General features: G+C 40.6%; 1 protein-coding gene across 5 annotated transcripts in view; it reads left to right on the top strand.

The window, feature by feature from the left end:
* znf106a (zinc finger protein 106a) overlaps window positions 1-16,412 on the top strand; it is a 133,188-nt gene that overhangs the window by 65,423 nt on the left and 51,353 nt on the right. For all 5 annotated transcript variants that reach the window (XM_059951491.1, XM_059951501.1, XM_059951522.1 and 2 more), the window contains one exon: window positions 13,091-15,268. In XM_059951491.1, the coding sequence (XP_059807474.1) occupies window positions 13,091-15,268 (2,178 nt within the window). The remainder of the gene's footprint in view (window positions 1-13,090; window positions 15,269-16,412) is intronic.

The following is a 16,412-nucleotide window of genomic DNA, read 5'->3' as shown; positions in this document are numbered from 1 at the left end:
TTCTAGGTGCTGATTCAGAATACACGATAACGTAGTGAAGACATCTTTCCAGAATTTCTCCAAGCTAGGACAGAACCAGTACATATGGATGAGAGAGGCCATGCCCCTCTTGCATTTATCACAGAGCAGACAAGCGCTAGGGTAGAATCGAGATAGTTTAGATTTAGACATATGGGCTCTATGAACAATCTTAAACTGTAAAAGGCAGTGGCGAGCACAAAGAGAGGTTGAATTAACCGATTTGAGAACTGAATCCCAGCTCTCCTCAGATAAGGAGATATTTAAATTCTGCTTCCAGGCCATTTTGATTTTATCCATGGGGGTCCATCGTAAGGCCGCTAGTTTATCTCGGATGATTGATATTAAGCCTTTACCTAGTGGATTCATGGAAAGAAATAGGGCCATAGCATTTTTTGCAGGCATTTCAGGGAAGTTAGGAATTAAAGGAGCAATAAAGTGTCGGATTTGGAGATATCTGAAAAAATGAGCATTGGGCAGATTGAACTTAACAGAGAGCTGCTGAAAAGAAGCAAAGCGATTATCAATGAAAAGATCTTCAAAATGTCTAATGCCCTTCCTATACCAAACCTGGAATGCTGAATCGTATGTAGTAGGTAAAAAAAAAGGTGATTATGAGCAATAGGGCTGGAAACGGAAAACCCCTGGAAACCATAGCATTTCCTGATCTGAGCCCATATACGCAAAGTGCGTCTAACAAGAGGATTAGCTATTGATCTGGGCAGACTACTAGGGAGTGCAGAGCCAAGAAGTGCAGAGATAGATAATTCTTTGGTGGAGCTCAGCTCCATCGCCACCCAGTTAGGGCACTCGGGTTGGCCATGGAAGAAAGACCAGAAGGTAGCACAACGTATATTAGCTGCCCAATAATATAAATGAAAGTTAGGTAGAGCCATGCCACCTTCTTTTTTAGATTTTTGGAGATGGATTTTATTAATTCTAGAGCGCTTATTCTGCCACAGATATGACAAAATAATAGAGTCTAAGGAATCAAAAAAAGATTTAGGAATAAAAATTGGGATAGATTGAAATAGGTATAAAAATTTGGGGAGAACATACATTTTAACAACATTAATACGACCTACCAAAGACATAGATAGAGGTGACCATTGTACCAGACTCTGTTTTATAGCTTAGGAAAGGTTGGCAAAGTTTTCACGAAAGAGGTCTTTAAACTTCCTTGTGACTGTAATTCCAAGATAAGTAAATTGATTATGGACTACTTTAAAAGGGAGATCATGAAATGTTAGTTCTTGTGCTTCTTTATTAATTGGGAGAAGTTCACTCTTATGTAAATTAAGTTTATAGCCAGAGATCTGGCTAAACTGGTCAAGAAGTGAAAACATTAGAGGTAAGGATGTAGACGGATTTGAGAGAAAGAGTAATAAGTCATCAGCATAGAGAGAAACTTTATGCTCAACACCCCCTCTCCAAATCCCGGTCAATTCAGGGCAGTTTCGAAATGCTATCGCCAGAGGTTCCATTGCCAAATCAAAGAGAAAGGGACTTGAGGGGCATCCCTGGCGGGTGCCACGTTTGAGATTAAATACTTGGGATTTCTGAAAATTGGTTAAAACAGAGGCAGTAGGACACAGGTACAGCAATTGGATCCAAGAGATGAAACTTTGGCCAAGGTAAAATTTTTCTAAAACTGCAAAAAGGTAGTTCCACTCTATACGATCAAATGCTTTCTCCGCATCGAGGGAAATAACACATTCAGGAATCCCAGTTGGAGGTGAGTATAAGATATTAAATAAATGCCGAATGTTAAAAAAAGGGAAATGGTTTTTAATAAAGGCTGTTTGGTCATCAGAGATAATGGAGGGAATGATGGTTTCTAATCTATGAGCCAAAACTTTAGCTAAGATCTTTACATCAACATTGAGCAGAGAGATCGGCCTATATGAGTAACACTCTGTTGGGTCTTTGCCCTTTTTTAAAAGAAGAATAATAGATGCCTCACTGAAAGAGAGTGGCAATTTGCCGTAATTAAACGAGTCAGATAATACTGAAAGTAACTGAGGAGAAAGAAGAGAAGAGAATGATTTATAAAATTCTACAGGGAAGCCATCAGGTCCAGGAGATTTCCCTGAGGACAGTGCAGAAATTGCAGTAGATATTTCTTCTAATGACATAGGCGAATTGAGTTTGGCTTTGAAATCAGATGAAAGTGAGGGGATATTCAGATTCTGTAAAAATTGATCAACAGAGATATTGTCATTCAGAAATTCAGAGGAATAAAGCCGAGAATAAAAATTTTTAAATGCGTCATTAATTTCTAAATGATCCGATGTAAAGCTTCCGTTCTTCTTCCGGATCTTTGTAATATGTTGTTTGGCTTTGGAACGCCTCAGCTGATTGGCTAGGAATTTACCAAACTTATCCCCATGAATGTAAAAGCGACTCTTGCTTTCGAGAAGTTGGCGTTCGACAGGCTAAGTGGACAGAAGATTAAATGTAGTTTGGAGTTCAACGTGCTTCTTGTATAATTCAGGGTTCTTAGTTTGGGCATATATTTGATCCAATTCTTTAATCTGGTTAATGAGGTCTAATCGATCTGCACGGGATCTTCTGTTGAGATTTGCTGTGTAAGAGATTATTTGCCCCGTCAGATATGCTTTCATGGCATCCCAGACAATCTGGGATGGCACTTCAGGTGATGTATTAGTGTTAAAATAAAAGGTTATCTGATCCTTAATAAATTTTAAAAAATCATCATCCGATAGTAAAGTTGAATCAAACCGCCAGTGTTTATTCCTCTGAGGGAGACCAGGCAAATTCAGAGAGAGAGTAATTGGGGCATGGTCAGAGATCAGTATACTCTGATAGTCACAAGAGTGGGCAAATGGAATAAGTTGGTTATCGAGTAAGAAATAATCAATTCTAGTGAAGGTATGGTGAACATGTGAGAAAAAAGAATAATCTCTCTCCGTAGGATGGAGGAAACACCATATATCGGAGATACCATAATTAGAGAGAAACGATTGGATAGCTAAGGCAGATTTAGTAGGTGGTCTAGTAACAGAGGACGATCGATCCAAATTGGGGCATAACCAACAATTAAAGTCACCACCCAGTATAAGAGAGTATGAGTTTAAGTCTGGTAGTGAGGAAAAAAACCGTTCAAAAAATTAACATCATCAAAGTTGGGGGCATACAGGTTTGCTAGTGCAACTTTAGTGTTATATAGTAATAAAATGGCCATTTATATCAGATATTTTATTATGGAGTTCAAAAGGAATATTTGAGTTAATAAGAATGGAGACTCCCCTAGCTTTAGCGGTAAAGGATGAATGAAAATGCTGACTTGCCCACTTTGACAAAAGCAGAGAGTTATCAGAATATGAGTTTCTTGAAGGAAAGCAATGTCAGCTTTGAGTTGTTTGATATGTGAAAATACCTTTCTCCTTTTAACAAGGTGATTCAATCTCTTTACATTCCAGCTCATGAATTTAAGTGCACTAGCCATTATCGATTACTAATGCATAAAAGGCAGAAGGCATATAAAAAGTCAAGCAGTACAATAGCAGTCTGGGAGCAGAGAAGTAAACATAGATTCGTAAAATCAAAACATATACATAAAGAGATATAGTATATACAGTGAGTGATGTTGGAACTAGAAAACCCACCCCACCCACAAAACTAGACGGCTACCAAAACAAGTAGCTAGCCCTACCAAAAAAATTAACCCAAATTCCAGATCTGTGTCATTAACAGCAGTTCCGTGTAAATACTATAATAAATAGTAACTAGTTTTTGCACTAAAAAACATAACTACAGATTAGAACACCTTCTGCAGGAATATAAAACTTAATACAGAGAAAATCGGAAGAGGACCAAAACTAACCTACCAGCGAAAAAATTATAGAAGAATAAAGTAAGAGAAAGGGAAAAAAAAGGGATTAAAAAAAGGAGAGGAAGGGGAAAATTATAAATTCAAGATAAGTATTTATCAACCATTTACAGAGAAGAGAGAAAAAAATTCAGAAATTAGAAAAAAGGGGGTGAAGAAAAGAAAAAAGTATAATAAAATAAATAAATATATAAAGAAGGAAAAATAGATCGGCAATTAAACTGTGAACCAACAAACAGGAAGGCCTTCACTGAAGACTTCAAACCTCCAAAACAAGTTAAAGTCAGTTGTAGAACTCTGTAGATAAAGTTGTCCAACAATAAAAGATAGATTTCACACACACCAAATCCAGGGAGAGATTGTCAACAGCCCTTAGAGTTTCGATGAATAATGTCTGAATGATTCAAGTAAAGTCTGAGTCCAGAAAAAGTAATTTTACTACGAGAATTACTTATCCACCATTTTAGGAGGTCTGATCGGGTTCCGAAGATGGCTGGATAGCCGGAAGACTTGCCACACATTTGTATTTCCCAGTGTTAAGTTTGATTCGTAGATCAGCAGGGGAACGAAGCGAAGGTTTAAAACCACGATCAAAAAGCACTTTCATTGCGCCTTTAAACTCAGCGCGCATCTTTAAGGTCTGGGGTGCAAAATCTTCCACAAAGCGAATGGTTGTATCCTGGAAAATAAAAGAACCTCTGCGATGTGCCTCTACGATCAGACGGTGTTTTACCTGGTATTGATGGAAGCACAAGATTACTGGTCGCGGGCGGTTGCCCAGAATTCCAGCGGGAACGTGGACCCGGTGTGCCCGTTCGAGTTCAGGTGGGTTCGGGAGCAAATCTTTCCGGAATATCTCACAGAGAAACTCGGCGAAAAACTTCACTGTTGATCCCTGTTCGGTGGCCTCTGGCAATCCAAGAATTCTAAGATTGCAGCGTCTGCTGAGATTTTCGAGATCCACCGTTTTGAAAAGGAGTTTGTTACACTTTTCCTCCAAGCTGGAACAGAGAGTCTCCAAGTATCGAACACGACTTTCTAAATCTTCAGAAGTCGAATCGATGCAAGATAAGTATTGGGCATGTTTGCCCACCTTGTCGTTGATTTGATCAAGTTTGTCCTCCAACTGTTTGAAAGCGATTTTAAATTCCTTTAAAATTTCGTCTCGGAGCTGACCGAGCGCAGCCAGGGTCTCGTCTGAGAGAGCCGGAGCTTCCTTTCTCCTGGATTTAGAGCTCTTGCTAGACATTGTAAGTTAGAGGTGTTCACAGGCAAGTAAGAGGTACCGAAAAAGTTCCCGACTAAGGTTTAAAAAATGGAGACATTTAGTGCAAAGATAGCGACAGTAACGGAACAAAAGTTCGGAGCAGCTAAGCAATCGCCATCTTACCAGAAGTCTTCATTGTGTATGTTATTGCAATTTTGCATCTATAGAATCATGCAGCTTGCAAACAAGACCTTCGGCCCAACTGGTTACCACCAAGGTATGCTTTGCCCATAACCTTTTAAACCTTTCCAATCAATGTACCTGTTTTGCTGTCTTAGAAGTTGTTGTCATGCTTACTTCAACCACTTCTGGTAGCTCATTCCACCTACATACCGCACCACATTGTGTCCTTAAAAAAAAGTTGCCCCTTAAGTTAATCTCTTCCACACACCTTAAACCTATGCTCTCTTGATCTTGATTCGCCAACCTAGGGGGAAAAAGACTGAGTATATTCGCTGTATCTATGCCCCTCATTATTTTAATACACCCCGCTAAGATCACCTCTCAGTCTTTCACTCCAAAGAGTAAAGTCCCAGCCTATCCAACCTCCCTGTATAACTCAGTCTCTCAAATCTTGACAACATCCTTGTTAATTTTTTCTATATTCTTTCCAGTTCAATAGCATCTTTCATATAGTGGGTTACCAAAACTGAACACAATACAGCAAGTGCAGCCTCAGCAGAGTTTTGTAAGGCTGCACTGTGACCTTCTGACTTTTTAGTATTCAATGCCCAGACTGATGAAGGCCAACATGCCAAAAGCTGGCTTCACCACCTTTCTGTACCTGTGACGCCACTTTCAGAGAACCAGAGCCTCTCTATTCAACAACACTCTGCAGGTTCCTACCATTCACTGTGAAAGTCTTGCTTTGACTTTCCAAAGGACAACATCTTGTACTGAATCATGTTCTATCACCAGTCCATTGTTCAGTTGAAGGTTTCTGCTCAGCCTATGTCAAATCAAAGATGGTGATGGGTTGGGGAAAAGGGAAATTGAACTATTGAACAGGATGTTACAGGGGTGTCGCCTGCAGGTGAGAAATAGCCAGAAAGCTCAAGGTCAAGTCTGACTATAGGCAGTTCATCACAGAATTGTGGGCCAACGTTGGAGTGCAGTATGGAGGGAATGTTACTCTCTGAGAGGTGATGTCCATTCAAGGAAACAATAATCTGTCAGTGAATACAAAGATCCCATGACATTCTACAGCAATGGTTCTCAAAGTGGGAGATATTGCCCCCAGGAAGTAGGGGGAGGGCGCTCAGTAGCAAAGGGGGTAGTTGAGGGGTTAATTTAAGAAATCAATTACTTATTGCAAGCATTGCCTCATAACTGATTACAGTGTAGTGATTGCATAATCACTTCATATCTTGCTAACCCACTGTTCTCTCAGGCTGTGCTCAGAGCACAATATAGTTGTTAAAAAGCAATGTGACACTTCTGTACTTGGCATATCTTGAGAAATCTGCACTGCAGAAATCATGTTATTTCAGTGTCTGGACCACGCATTATTGCCATTCACTACCATAGTACAGCATTAGCTAGTATAATTCCCACAGTGATGAAATCCTGTGAATTAGGGTGTGGCTTTCAATGGGGTAATGTTAAATATCTGCCCTTTCAAATGGTGTTGACTGTGTTTTGCTAGCCTCATGGCCCAATCAAGGTATCTCTGCCCCATTTTATGTACCTTCAGTCAGAGAGTTGGATTTTACCTAAGCAATGATGATGTCATGATTTTCCCCTTTATTGATTGCAGCACTTGAGGTTGGACTTGAACAATAGGCAGTTGATTGTGATCGTTAATCCATAATGAAAATAGCAGAAGCAGACCAAACAAAAAAGTGTAGACAGTATCATGTGTAGTTTCAGAAAAACGGATTTATATCAGCACCAAGCAACCAACTAACCAGCAACCAGCTATCTGTTGTGTGAAAAAAGTTTTTTCAATTGAAGCAGTGAAGCCATCTAGGCTCCTTGACTATTTGAAGAGAATACACATGAAGAGAATAAAGCAAACAAGAACTTGTCTTATTTTCAGTCACTTTGTGACAACTTTCAGTAATGGCAAACACTTCAAAACATATTTGCCTGCACCTCAGAACAAAGTTTCAAAGGTACATTTAATGGTACATTTAATATCAGAGAAATGTACACAATATACATCCTGAAATGCTTTTTCTTTGCAACCATCCCTAAAAACAGAGGAGTGCCCCCAAAGAATGAATGACAGTTTAATGTTAGAACCCCAAAGTCCACCCCAGCTCCTCTGTGCTTACCTCACACGTAAGCAGCATTAAGCAACAATGCCCCCTCCCCCCACCGGCAAAAAAAAGCATCTGAGCCACTGAGCACACAAGCGTGAGCAAAGCAACAGCAAGGACACAGACTTGTAGTTACCCCAAAGACTACTTCCACATACCACAGGCTTTCTCTCCCCCTAATAAAGGAGAAAGAGGTGTCTCCATTTCACAGTGAGAGGAAAGACATAGCAAACAACTTGCTGGTTTACGATGTTAAAAGTCTGTTGTGTCACTTTTTCCAAGCTCTGTGCCCAAAGCTCTTGGGTCTCTGGGCACACAGCCGTAGATATTCCATCTCCCATCACTCACCGATCTGCCCGGACACCAACCTTCGATCCACCCTTCTCCAGAGCCTCAGGATCTCAGCCTTCCGAAGGCAAGCTAAGCTCTTAGGCTGAGCCCTTGATGTGTGGAATAACGGCTAGTCGTGAAACCCTGAGAGTGGGTCCCATTCCTGCAAAGAACTGTAGTAACCATGCAGTTCTTTCAGGGTCTTCAAAAGAACCCTGAAAGGGAAAAACAGATACTAAAGATGGAAATAGTGATAGTTTGCATTCATTGCTCATTGCTAAATCTAGAAAGCCCCAAACAATTGGAGAAGAGCTCATTCTGCCGGCAGGAAGAGAGGTTCTGAGTACATTTCTGCATTGGAGACCAGACAAAATATTCAAGCAATTCCGCTCAGTGACAACTCTGCTCAAAGACGAATAGATGAAATGTCTGAGAGTCTGGAAGACACGTTGTACAACATACTTAGGACTGCAGAATTTGCTCTATAGTTGGTTTGCCAGGCCAAGAATTTTAGCTTCATGCTTATGTTCGCTTCATAAAAGATGAGAGTATGATTCAAGAGTTGTTATTTGCAAGGAACTAGAAACATAAGAAGTGGGTGTCAATATTTTGAGGAATTGGGCAATTTTTCAAAGAGGACATTTCACTCACCAGCATTCTTGCTAGTGCAACAGATTGGGCACCATCAATGATAGGATGCCACCATGGGGTTATTACTTTCTTAAAAATAAAATTGTACCTAACATACTTACCATTCACTGAGTAATTCACAGATGACATCGTGTCACAAAGAACCTCAGTGATCAGCTGCACAAATCATTAAATACTGTTGTCACAATTGTAAATAAAGTTTCTCTTCCCGCTATTACAGACATTTATACCACACGCTACACCCACAAAGCTAATAGTATTGTGAAGGACCCCACGCACCCCTCACACAAACTCTTCTCCCTCCTGCCATCTGGCAAAAGGTACCGAAGCATTCGGGCTCTCACAACCAGACTGTGCAACAGTTTCTTCCCCCAAGACATCAGACTCAATACTCAGAGTCTAGACTGACATCTACATCATTGATTATTATATTGTAATTTGTCCTCTACTGCGCCTATTGTCTTGTTTACATAATTATTGTACTGCCCTGCACTGTTTTGTGCACTTTATGTAGTCCTGTGGAGGTCTGTAGTTTAGTGCAGTTTTTATGTTTTACATAGTCTAGTGTAGCTTTGTGTTTCATGTAGCACCATGGTCCTGAAGGAACATTGTTCCATTTTTACTGTGTACTGTACCAGCAGTTTATGGTCGAAATGACGATAAACTTGACTTGAAGTCCCATATACTTAATTCTCAACTATTTTAAGAGCTTTGTATTGAGAATGATGAACAGTTTGAACGCTTGCTGTTGCACAGATAAGTTGGGTGGCTGTGAAAGAAAAACCTGCCTGAGATGCTTTTATGCACCTTTTGAAACTGTGATAAAATTCTCTGAAGCCTTGAATGCTTCATTCAGTAATCAGCTCAAGAATATTAGGCATGACATTGCTTATTTGTCAGAATTATTTGCAAAGTTATTTATTTAGAAATACAGCATGGTATTCAAGCCTTTCGGCCATTCAAACCACACCACCCCAGCAGTTTAATGAAACCAAGCTTCAATTGCAAGGAAATCATGTGAATCAGATCAGTCATCTCCACACCTCTGTCCAAGTTACCCCTATTTAAGTGCAACTTTGGCCATTGTGACCTTTTCCAATTTCCGGTCTTCTTTGAGTTGGAGGAGAAAGGAAGAATGCCAAATGATGATCTTCAAGTAGATTCTGCCCATCCGTGTGAGCTGCATAAAGACATGTCAGAGAGATTTCAGAATCTTCTCTCTGTCCAAATTCCAGAATGGGTAATACATCCATTTCTGAACATTTGCACTGAGGAATTAACAGGAAGAATAGAGAAAGAACTGATCTTGTTACATAATGGCTTTGAGCTGAAGCCGAGGCTGAAAAAAAATCATATCAAAACTTTTAGTTGCAGAAAGAGATCTCTGAACGCTATCTTGTACTGTGGTTAAGGTGTTCTTTATTGCTTTTCCAACATCAAATTTAGGTCAGCACAGTTTCAGATCTATCTACCCAATGTCTTTCAAAGTAACAAAACAGATGGCAAATCATTGAACGTGAAGATTTGAGACTCCTTCCGTGTGACATTCAGCCTGATATTGAGAAGCTGATATCTCTACACCAAGCCCATCTATCTAACTGAAAGGTGAAAAAGCAATGAAGTAGTGAATATTTGGACTTCTAATGTATGCTCTAAAATCGCTGATGAAAATTGTTTGTACTGTAATTAAATAAGGATATAATTTTATTTGTAGCTTTGAATAAATATGAATAACTTCTGCAAATATTTATCACTGCTTTAATTTTGCAGTTCCTATTTTCTTCCACTGCATTGTAAGTCTAATTTCGTTATATAATTTCAATATATTCTTTATATAGTTTCAATATAATTATGGAGAAGGATAGGACTGGACCCAGGGTTGAGATTTTTGATTGGAGAAAGGCTAACTTTGAGGAGATGCAAAATGACTTAGAAGGAGTGGATTGGGACAATTTGTTTTCTGGGCAGGATGTAATAGAGAAATGGCAGTCATTTAAATGTGGAAATTTTGAGGGTACAGAATTTTTATGTTCCCGTTAGGTTGAAAGGAAAGGCTAAAAGTTTGAGAGAGCCATGGTTTTCAAGGGATATTGGAAACTTGGTTAGGAAGAAGAGAAATATCTACAATAAATATAGGCAGCATGCAGTAAATGAGGTGCTCGAGGAATATAAAGAATGTAAGAAGAATCTTAAGAAAGAAATTAGAAAAGCTAAAAGAAGATTGCTTTGCGAGGTTGCTTTGGCAAGTAAGGTGAAAATAAATCCAAAGGGTTTCTACAGTTATATTAATAATGAAAGGATAGTGAGGGATAAAATTGGTCCCTTGGAGAATCAGAGTGGACAGCTATGTGTGGAGCCAAAAGAGATGGGGGAGATTTTGAACAATTTCTTTCCTTCGATATTCACTAAGGAGAAGGATATTGAATTGTGTAAGGTAAGGGAAACAAGTAGGGAAGTTATGGAAACTATGATGATTAAAGAGGAGGAAGTACTGGCGCTTTTAAGGAATATAAAAGTGGATAAATCTCTAGGTCCTGACAGGATATTTCCTAGGACCTTGAGGGAGCTTAGTGTAGAAATAGCAGGGGCTCTGACAGAAATATTTCAAATGTCATTAGAAAAGGAGGATTGGCATATTGCTCATGTGGTTCCATTGTTTAAAAAGGGTTCTAAGAGTAAACCTAGCAATTATAGGCCTGTCAGTTTGATGACAGTGGTGGGTAAATTAATAGAAAGTATTCTTAGAGATGGTATATATAGTTATCTGGATAGACAGGGTCTGATTAGGAACAGTCAGCATAGATTTGTGCGTGGAAGGTCATGTTTGACAAATCTTACTGAATTTTTTGAAGAGGTTACAAGGAAAGTTGACGAGGGTAAAACAGTGGAAGTTGTCTATATGGACTTCAGGTAGGCCTTTGACAAGGTTCCGCATGGAAGGTTAGTTAGGAAGGTTCAATCGTTAGGTATTAATATTGAAGTAGTAAAATGGATTCAACTGTGGCTGGATGGGAGATGCCAGAGAGTAGTGGTGGATAACTGTTTGTCAGGTTGGAGGCCGGTGACTAGTGGTGTGCTTCAGGGATCTGTATTGGGTCCAGTGTTGTTTGTCATATACATTAATGATCTGGATGATGGGGTGGTAAATTGGATTAGTAAGTATGCAGACGATACTAAGGTAGGTGGCGTTGTGGATAATGAAGTAGGTTTTCAAAGTTTGCAGAGAGACTTAGGCCAGTTAGAAGAGTGGGCTGAAAAATGGCAGATGGAGTTTAATGCTGATAAGTGTGAGGTGCTACATTTTGGTAGGAATAATCCAAATAGGACATACATGGTAAATGGTAGGGCATTGAAGAATACAGTAGAAGAGAGTGATCTAGGAATAATGGTGCATAGTCCCCTGAAGGTGGAATCTCATGTGGATAGGGTGGTGAAGAAAGCTTTTGGTATGCAGGCCTTTATAAATCAGAGCATTGAGTATAGGAGTTGGGATGAAATGTTAAAATTGTACAAGGCATTGGTAAGGCAGAATTTGGAGTATTGTGTACAGTTCTGGTCACCGAATTATAGGAAAGATATCAACAAAATAGAGAGAGTACAGAGAAGATTTACTAGAATGTTACCTGGGTTTCAGCACCTAAGTTACAGGGAAAGATTGAACAGGTTTGGTCTTTGTTCTTTGGAGTGTAGAAGGTTGAGGGGGGGGGGGACTTGATAGAGGTATTTAAAATTATGAGGGGGATAGATAGAGTTGACATGGATAGGCTTTTTCCATTGAGAGTAGGGGAGATTCAAACAAGAGGACATGAGTTGAGAGTTAGGGGGCAAAAGTTTAAGGGTAACATGAGGGGTGATTTCTTTACTCAGAGAGTGGTAGCTGTGTGGAATGAGCTTCCAGTAGAAGAGGTAGAGGCAGGTTTGGTATTGTCATTTAAAGTAAAATTGGATAGGTATATGGACAGTAAAGGAATGGAGGGTTATGGGTTGAGTACGGGTCAGTGGGATTAGGTGAAAGTAAGAGTTCGGCACGGACTAGAAGGGCCGAGATGGCCTGTTTCTGTACTGTAATTGTTATATGGTTATATTGTTTTTATGTAATTGCTGGAAACGGAAAAGGGCTCGGGGGATGTGGTCTAGGAGCCAAGGGAGCGGTAATCCAAAAAAAGTTTGGGAACCACTGCTCTTGAATAAGCACAAGAGTGTTATTCTCTGTGTCTTGGAAAATATTTATTCCTGTTTCAGAATTTTTAAAACATTATCTAGTCCAAATCATATTATTTGTAGGGACTTGCTGTTGATTAAATTTCTCATCTTTTAATAGCCACTTTAAATAGTTCTTTGGACTGCAAAGACCTGAAGGGAATGTGAAAGGTTATAAATGTAAGTTAAATCAAGTTGTGGAACGATTTAAGGGAAAGTAATGTACATTTATTGGCTGATGTTTAAGAAAGAATATAGATTGCAATGAGGAATAAATAAAATAAATATATATATAAATGCAAGTTCTCAATCAGAGTAGGCAGCATTTGTGGAAAGAGAAACGGTTAATGTTTTGTTCCTACAGGTTACTTTGAGTATTCCAACATTGGTGTTTTTTTTTTCAGATTTCCAGTATCTACAGTAGTTCGATGTTCTTTCCATATTGGGCCAGTAGCTACTTACTGTGCTATAAATTTAATAATTGTATGTGTGTTATTTTGTTTTGTGTAGAAAGAATGACGTGCCGAAGCCAGGAAACCGAGCAGATGGTGATGACAGACGATATTGGAGGATGAGGGAAGACCAACAGACCTGCCAGCCTATGAGCCAATATGTCCAATCAGCACGGCACCATGAAAGTGCAGGAGAGCGGGACCGGAACTGGGTCCCAAGGGAATATGCCAGTTGCAGATTGAGCAAATACCACTGTAAGACAAATTCAGGAGGTTCTGTAAACCGACGCTCACTGGGCTCATGGGGACATCACAGCTGGAAGCCCGATGACAGCGGAGCGGCTCCCATTTGGTATTCCAATCATAGCTGGCATTCCAGTGGACCAGGGGGGGCACCTAGTCATCATCGCAAGGTCCAAGGGGGCCCATCGAACTGGAACACTATTGCCAGCACTGTTGCAGACAATGCAGCTCACTACATGAGCAGCAGGTCAAATGCCCGACATCAGTCTGGTAACAGCGGTAATTCTGTGGAGGAGCTGGATCGGAAATGGAGTAAAGGGAAAATGCAGAAGTTGAATCAAATGGATAGCAGAAATGTGAGAGATCGGCGTGCGTGGGAGAAAGCACAAAGCTGGAGGAGGCCAGGGAGAAAAGCATCAGACAGGTTCAGCAAGAATGATTATGCCTTTCAGGAATGTCACATGGATTTCACCAGTGATGATGTACCAAGTGAAGGGATGTTGAGTTTTAACCTTGTTTTAAAAGCCCAGAATAAAAGTGATGAGAGTGGGGGGAAAAGCTTAAGTCCCCCGAGAGATAAGAGGCATCGCTGGGCTCCATATCGTTCTCAGAAGTCTAAAGATCTGGCCACGGATCCTGGTATTAAAAGCAGGAATGTGAATGAACCTGGAAGCAGTTCCAGGTCGGCACGAGTGAAAGACATTGAGACTCGGCACCGAAGTGGTGGTCGGCACTCTGGGAAGGTGACTGAAGGATCAAGCAGTGGTGCAAACTCTCTAATACAACATGGTTACTCAACAGAGGATGAAATCAAAGCAGCAAACGAAGATGGGAACCAGCTTCCTGCCATGCTTAATGCCAAATTTTTACCTCGTCCTCCTCCTGAACGTGCATCCTCTGCTTCAGATTCAAACCCAATGAAAGACGAACCCTCATGTAAGATAGAAAGTGAGAAGTGGCCAAGGTCCCCCAATTTGGGAACACGTGGATGTTCACTACTTAGTAAGAGCACACAAGGGCTGAACAGTGCACCAAGCACATCAATAGCTCCCCTTTCAACAGAGACAACTGTACGGCCCTCACTGGCTGCATCAGGCTGTGGTGACAAGTCGTCACTGGACAATAGTTTGAATGAGATGCTGAGACTGGCCAGAGAAGCCCTGAGGCAGAGTCAATCTGATTGTGGACAAGACAGTCATCCAGAGAGTAGTGGAGAACCTGGGGAGGGTAGAAACAGTAACAGTAAATTGCAGAACACAGATGGAGACATGGTGCAGCAAGCACCAGGTGACTCCAGGAAACTGAGCCAAGAACCTATTGGCATTTCAGAAGAGTTGGACCGATTTGCAGCCGTAAATTCAGGACAGACTTGTGTACAAAAACTAGAAGAATCTCACTCAGATACAATTATAGATTCTGCAAGCATGCATTCAAATCAGAGGCAGTCTTGTGCACAGACAATAAAAGATCAAACAGCTATATTAGGTACCCAGCATGACACTGATTTTGAAGTCTGCATCACAGAAGCTGATTCAAAAACCTTGGCTTCAAGAACAAGAGATCAACCATCATCCACTTTCTCCTTTGCAGTGACTGAAGCAAAAAATGCAAATGAGGTCCAAGGTTCCATTTCTCCTGAAACATTTGATAATTGTTCCTCTGACACTGAGGTACAGAGTGGAGGGGTCCAGGGTTCCAACCATCTCTTGTCTGAACTCAACAAACTTGGACTTCCCACCTCTGTACAAAGAGACCTAACTCGCCATATCAACGCTAAGTCCCGACCTGGTACTCATGTCCCTGAACCAAACCTCAATATTGCCCGCCGAATTCGGAACATAGGAAGTCAGAAGAAAAGTGAATCTGAGAAGGAATCTGGTCTGAAACCAACTGTACGTCAGCTGCTCAGTGTTTCTCGGCATCATGTCAATTGGGATCAAGTTATACAGCAAGTCGCTAAAAAGAAACAGGAGCTTGGCAAGGGTTTACCAAGGTCAGTAAGGAAATAATTTGTTCCTCTTGTTCTCTTGTAGAATTTTTTCTTTGCAGCTAGGAGAATTGGTGTTGGGTTAAAATTTCATTCCAACAGCGTGTCGTACCAAAGATTGCCTCTTCTCTCTCAGTGCCGCCCTCATGACAATGTTGACTGAGGTTTTTGTGTTTACCCACCAGAATGGATTTGAACTCAAGTCTTCAGACTTGCGAGTATGGTGCAGTAAGTCACAGTTGACGCTGTAGCAATTCCTGTGGACCTTGTTTTGGTTTTGTGACTCAGAATACATGGATGTGTAGAGGGTGAAGCTTGCTACACACTGGTTGTCTGCAGTGAGATGATCTTTGGCTAGCTATCAACTCGCCGCGTGATTGTTTGTGTGGTTGGATTAACAAGCTTACTCCACATAAATAAGAATATGGAAACCCTTAGAGAGCGACAGAGAGTGAGCGTGAGTGTGTGTGTATGGGGAGGAAGGGGCGGTAGAAGGGATTTGTCAGTTTCTGACTCCAATAACATAGTGGAACTTCTGATCATTGGCAAAGCTTCCACTGCCATTTCAACTCAGATCTTTCTTACCTTAGTGGGGTTATCTTCGAGGGTTCTGGGAATAAAGGTCTATAATTCCTTGAAAGTGGCATCACTGGTAGATAGTCATGAAGAGAGCTTTTGATTCATTGGTCTTTATAAATCTAAGTATTGAGTAAATGAGTTGTGATGTCACGTTGAAGTTGTATAAGATGTTGCTGAGGCCTCATTTGCTCTTTTCTGGTCACCTAACTACATAAAGATATCAATATGTTTGAAAGTGTGTGGAGAAACTTTACAAGGATGTTGCTGGGACTTGACATGAGTCGTGGAGAAAGGTTGAATAGGTTAGGACTTTTTATTCCATGGAGTGTAGGAGAATGAGGGGAGATTTGATAAGAAGTACATTATATAGATTTATGAGGGGTATAGATGGGATAAATGCAAGCTGGCTTTTTCCACTGAGGTTGGACGAGTAGATGTCATGGGTTAGCAGTGAGTGTGGAATGAGCTGCCATCAGAAGTGATGAATGTGGATTCAGTTTCAACATTTGAGAGAGGTTTGGATGGGAGGGGTATGGAGAGCTAAGGTCAGTGTGACTAGGCAGAATAGACT

Source organism: Hypanus sabinus, chromosome 2 (genome assembly GCF_030144855.1).
Source record: "Hypanus sabinus isolate sHypSab1 chromosome 2, sHypSab1.hap1, whole genome shotgun sequence".
In the NCBI taxonomy this organism is placed as follows: domain Eukaryota; kingdom Metazoa; phylum Chordata; class Chondrichthyes; order Myliobatiformes; family Dasyatidae; genus Hypanus; species Hypanus sabinus.
This window is presented reverse-complemented; position numbering and strand designations above follow the sequence as displayed.